The sequence below is a fragment of the Myiozetetes cayanensis genome, unplaced genomic scaffold (genome assembly GCF_022539395.1).
Source record: "Myiozetetes cayanensis isolate MyiCay16 unplaced genomic scaffold, myiCay2020 scf6-25, whole genome shotgun sequence".
NCBI lineage: Eukaryota > Metazoa > Chordata > Aves > Passeriformes > Tyrannidae > Myiozetetes > Myiozetetes cayanensis.
The window spans coordinates 29210332-29216331 of record NW_026087853.1 but is presented as its reverse complement, the minus strand read 5'-3'; the positions used below and the strand labels follow the sequence as shown (position 1 = coordinate 29216331).

At 36.0% G+C, this 6000-nt stretch overlaps 1 protein-coding gene across 6 annotated transcripts in view; it reads right to left on the bottom strand.

The window, feature by feature from the left end:
* Positions 1–2092: 2092 nt before the first annotated feature.
* Positions 2093–6000, bottom strand: part of CDIN1 (CDAN1 interacting nuclease 1) — a 126002-nt gene continuing 122094 nt past the window's right edge. For 5 of the 6 annotated variants that reach the window (XM_050336971.1, XM_050336966.1, XM_050336969.1 and 2 more), the window contains 2 exons: positions 4846–4996; positions 2093–4062 (listed from right to left, as the gene is read on the bottom strand). In XM_050336971.1, coding sequence (XP_050192928.1) covers positions 4861–4996 — 136 coding nt within the window. In that variant the 3' untranslated portion in view covers positions 2093–4062; positions 4846–4860. Of the gene's footprint in view, positions 4063–4845; positions 4997–6000 lie in introns of those variants that run through there. The other variant, XM_050336967.1, reaches the window with a different exon arrangement.

Genomic DNA, 6000 nt, shown 5'->3' with positions numbered 1-6000 from the left:
TATTGTATGAAACCCATAATTTATAGTAGCTGACCTAAGCTGCTCTTTGTGTAACAGTCATATATGAAACAATAGCAGGAAAGTGAAAAATACAAGGGGAACTAAAACTGCTCTGTTTATTATTTAGCTCATAATTACATCTTCCTTATTTAATCTTTTGAATCCTGGCATGTTTTTAATAATACAGGTTCAGTTAATATTTACTATACACAAGAGAGTTAGTTTTGAGTAACACATTTAGACTATCCAAACTTTGTGTAACTTGTGACCTTTCCCTAACCTAAGCGAGGTCTATTTTATACAGATCATACTAGATAGACGGTTTCTCTATAAATGGTGAAGTTGCTGCCAAGCTCCCATTGTTAGGTAGTTCATTTTTCGACAGGCACACTTTAGGTGCCTATCACACCACTGTAAAGAGCAAACCCTTGAGGTTTCTTCTTTTGTCAATGCAATAAAAAGGTTATTTCTGAATAACCTGCATATCCAAAACAAATGGCCCTTTGTGACTTAGAATAATATCATAGGAGTAATTTTTGTTGTTGTGTTTGTTTTGTTTTGTTTTTTTTTTTTTTTTGCAGGCAGCCTCCTATTATATTCCATAATATTACATCAATACTTAAGCAGCATTTGTCTTAATGTAATTAATCTCATCCTTGAAATAACAAATGCATGTTTCTGACAACTGTTCCCCTTGCTCAGTATTCACCCTCTAACTGCAGAAAACCCCTTCAGAAGAAGCTATCTAATTAGTAAGACTACATCAGATGAAGCACCAGGAAGAACTGAGTTCAATTCTGTGTACATTTTGTTGATGTTTGAAGAGTTGTTATCAACTGTTAAGTAACAACAACCTTCATAACGTACAAGTTTTTTTACATTCTGAGCCAAGTAGACTTTGGCACAGGAGGAAAGCTAAACCTTTGACTTCAACAAATCTCCTTGAAGAAGTACTGCACAAACAAGGCATGAACTTGCAGAAAGGAAGTGTCCTTAGTGAAAGAGACCGCTGTGACAGCTAAATTCCTAATATTGCCTATGCCTACTTTCCAGTAGCACAGATGCACTCCTAACTTAGGCCTTTGTACAACTGTACTCTCAATACAGGGTGAGTGATTATTCTGCACTACTGATCTGCTTGGTGAACACTTCTACCCTGCAGAAATAACCTATGTTTCAAACCAAGAGAATGAAGAAGAGCATCATAATACTTCTACAATAAAAAGCCATGTGGTAATTTGAGGGCAGTCTCCCTGGCATCTAAAGCTTCTATTTAACTGAGAGTAAGAGCAAAATTGCCTGAGATGGTTGGTCAGTCCAAAGGCATACAGAACTGGAAACAGTACTCTTCAGCAACAGAAGCAGGCGGTAGAAAACACAGGACAGAATTTTCAAATGGGACATGTGAGCAAATGGGAGGATACTGAATAAATAAATGTGAAATAGTTAAACTAAGATGGAAAATTAAAAGGAGAGGATTTAAAGGCAAATTGAAAGAGGCATGAATAGTCCTCTGTAGTAGTCTAGATGGTGGAGAAATTAATAAGCAAATATCAGAAAAATATGACTTTTTGAATGAGCCAATATAACAAAATAGGATGAACATTATTCATGAACTACCAGTACTACTAACGTAATGAAGTAAGACATTTGGTCCCTTTTCTTCAGCTTTAGATCTTAAGTTTTATTCTGCTCTGAGCTCTCTTTAGGGAAAGATTATTAAACTCATACTATGTCTCCAGAATACAGGAATGGGAAAAACCACAAACCACTTTCTTCTTATACTACAGTGTGTGACCCACTCTTGTGCTGTTCCTCCTGCATAAGGAAGTTTTACTTCCCTGTTTGACACAATTTCATCAATTCCTAAAGCTCAGAACAGGCCTTATTACAGTGCCTGTAAGAGCAGATGCTTGGCAAGTCTGTGTATGCCAGTGAGAACATCATTCAATTTTATGCACACTTCTGTTTTCTGGCTTGGTATAATTCATTAGCGCACTCTACAAAATACCCCATAAAACTGAATTTGGCTTTAACGTTAAAGTTCTAATGACTTACAGCATTGTTTAAGAAAACAAACCCAACAAAAATCTCACAAAGAGCAGTCTCTCCTCTTTAATATTAAAGTTGAAGTTTACACCTGATAAACAGAAAAAATACCCAAAGATGTACAGAGTACAAAAGCAGGAATAACAAAATAGTCCTAATTTTTTTTAATGCTTTGCTTTCAGCATTAAAAATAGTGACACAGCATAGTTTTTGTGGTGGTAAAGCTTTTTCGATAGCACGTAATGAAATTTGAACAGTACATACACTTTTGTGGCTTATTTCATCCTCATTCTAATACAAAGATTCCTAAAGTGGGCAACATATGAAGATGAGGTTAAAGCTTTGATTAAAGACAGCTGCACTGTTTTCCAACCTGTAATGTCACAGCATTAAGTAGAGGAATAAATAAACAAATATAAGCGTAACCTGATTTATCTGTGTGCCTCCACATAAATTTGTTTAATGTAAGAACAAATAAAGCAAAGCTTTGATGGAGGTTGAGCAGAATTTTCAACATCTGTGCAGATAAATTTAATTTATTCAAAAAGAAAAGGTAGCATTAGTGCATCATGTAAAAGCTGATTTAAATGATTTCATACAACAGAAAGCATATGCAGTAGCTAAAACAAATTCAGATTGCCTTTAAAACCCATTTCACTCAGACAACCATTACTTCTGAATTTTCTAGTATGATAATATTTAGTTATTCCTTCTTTTTCATTCCCTTCCTAATTTTACATACTCCACCAACCAAAACCACGGTTAGAAGTCCCAGGGGCAGCAACACCCTAAATGCAGCTTCTGTGGAGCATCAGGCAGGTACACTTCACACATTGCTTCTGTGTATCTTTATGGGCAGATCCTTAAAGCTTGTCAGGTAAAATAATATCAGCACAATACCTTAAGTACTTGAACGTAAATGAATTATAGGTGTTTGAATATTTTTTTTTTAATAAATCTTTCCACTGTAACACATTCAAACCTGGGATAATATCTCTATATAACAATAACTCACTATAATGGAGCTATTCTAGCTTATCTCTGCAGCAAGGGACAGAGTACAGGAAGACTAAAGAGATTTTTTTCCTGAAAATGAAAGATTGGTCAAAATGATAAATTCCTGTCTGAAACTTATCAGAAAGTGTTAAGGTGAGAACTAAAAATTAAAAATAAAAATACTGTATATGCACCTGAAAACTATGGCTGAAAAATTCCTGAACAGGATTACTATTTTTTTGACTCAAGGCAAGACTGTAAAAAGTCTGCATATGACTTTTTAAATCATAAGGGTACACAAAGTATCACTTCAACTAAAAAAAGGTGATGAAGATGCATTGTAATGTTTTAAAGACCCTTTCCTTCTAGAAAAGGTTATCAACTTGAACTTTAGGGAGACTGTTCTCCCACCTTTAGTTCTACATCAGAATGCATACCTCTGCTTCTCTGGAAATCTGAGCATGATGAGCATACAGACAAAACTCCCACTGACTTTTTAAAATACTAGTCTGTTCTAGATACCAGTCAGCAAAGAAGAGGGTATTGAAGTCTGTCAAGCCCAATAAACTGCTGTCATTAAAGAGCACCTAACTGAGAGCACAAACTTGAGTGCTGATATGGATGGAAACAGAAGAGACTGAACTCAAAACTTCAAGAAGGGCTAACATCCACCTCAATGTACTTCTGATCTTGGTGGTTCCAACAAAAAAAAGCAAGACTCTTACAAGAAGACAAGTAAACAGACGAGACAGGAAACTTCTGTCCATTTGTGTGTTTTATTTGTCTTGTGGAACTGATCCAGTATGAAGCACTGTTTCATCTTCCTTTTTTTTTAATTCTCCTTCTTGAACACCAGGATGGTAATCTTTTTCAGACATAACCCACACTGAGAACTCCTGAACGTTGCTCTTTCAGACTTCAGAATGCCAGAAAATTGCATGCTACGATAACTACAGGGGTCAAGACAGATTTCTTCCTTAAAGTCAGTTAAGAGAAAAATTCCTCGGTAGAGATTCCCTAGGGGTGGGGGAGAGGAAAAGACAAAACACAAGTTAATTTTGAATCATTAAAATATCAAAATACTTGTTAAAACACCCCAAAAACTAATCCCAAACTTCGCAGGCTTCTATACGTAAAATAAAATCTGTCCTCTTCACTTTCACTCTCCATAAAAATCCCCTTCGATTACTTTTTAACTGTTAACTTGGGATTTCATCGTTCATTTTAACAATCAGACAGTGATGAAACACATATAGCAATTATTCTCTCAAAATCTGGCTATTTACTGTAATAGCCATGATCCTGTCTTACCACTTGGGCTTTACAAGCTTTGCATTATATTGTTTTAAGCCCCAAAACAACAGTCTTTACCAAATTTCGCCATCACCAGAGGTGTCTAAGTCACATCACTGGCACTGAATAAACTTGTGAGTGAAACCATAAAAAGCAGTTAATTTTAAAGATGACTCTGTAACAGGGATAAGAACCAAAAGCTCCACCTTTTAGCCTATGCATTTTTGCCTTTGTTTGGAATGCTAGGAGAAACCATACGGAAGGAAGAAAGATTATGAGTATCTAGAAACTAGCTGTTTGACAGAGGCAGAACTGCTGATAGCGAGTGGGTTGTGTCTGTCTTTTTTGGCTGATCACAACAGAGGTCTGAGGCAAAACAGAAACTCTTGATAAGTTTGTGTAAAGCGGCAGCAGCATAAGGGCGGGCAGCAGGAGTTCAGCTGAAGTTCAGGGCAGATGCTGCCATTAGTTTACACTGCAGAAAAGTAAAATTGTTTCCGGATTTACCTCTTCCTCCCAACATCAGTGTTGAGCCATGCTGTGTCGCAGAGTCACAATGTCAGTAGGAAAGCAGTCTTTTAGCAGGATACCACGCTCACGATGGCAGTCCAGCTCTTCAATAAATCCATACCAGTAGATGACTAACCCAGGGCCAAATCTATCAAGCAAAAACAAAAAATGAACTTATGTATTCGTGTTAGGGAAACTCTAATTTCCCACCTCTGTGATTCCAACACAAGTAAGTCTGTTAATTTCACTGCAAAATTGCAGAGAGTATTTCATGTCCATTTAGTTTTCAAAGTTTGACTGATGTTCAATTGATAGATGTCGATAATACCTGATTCCATGAATAAAAATGCTATTTAGAGACTCAAACAATCCACATCAGTAATTTTTTTTTCCTCCTTTGAACACTATGCATATATCATCAAAAAAACAGCTATGTATTAAATAACATTCAATAACTTTGATATATATAGAAATGTCTTCCCATGCACTCGTTTTTTTTTGATTTGGGGGTGTAGACATTAAAAACACAAGAATTTATGCATGTTTCAGTTTATGCAAATTATAATACCATGAAGATAACAATGAATCCTTAAAATATAATCTCTACAATGAGCTATTATTCAGGCAATTATTAACGTAAAACACAATTCAGAAGAAATAAAGTTTGTGCTGTAATGTCTCTGAAATGTGCCTCAGGAATTCCTCAGATATTGCTAACTCTGACTGATCCCCACTAGGCAAACTCAGGAAGTAGCCCCATGGACTATTTTACCCATCAGGAAGTTCAGACCTTCAGGCTGGGTTCATAAAGAAGTAATCACTATCAATCACTGTGTACTGTGATATGTTTTGCACATCAGTTTCACGTTTTTCCTACTGAGAGCACTTAATTAAAGGGCAGCACTACTTCTGGTGTAGTGTTGCAGGAATTTTACAGTGGAATCATAAATTATGAATGTTGGGTTAGTAAAAGGATGTCTAAAAACAGAACTGCTTTCTGTAGTCTAACATTACAGCAGTCTGTACAACATTAGGCCAAAAAGCTTTTTCTTCCTTGATTTATTATATGCTGTAGTGAACTTGCCAAAACCAACAGTGCAGGATGAGCTGTTAGATACCGTCTGTACAAGAAAAAGTTCAATAGAATGTCAT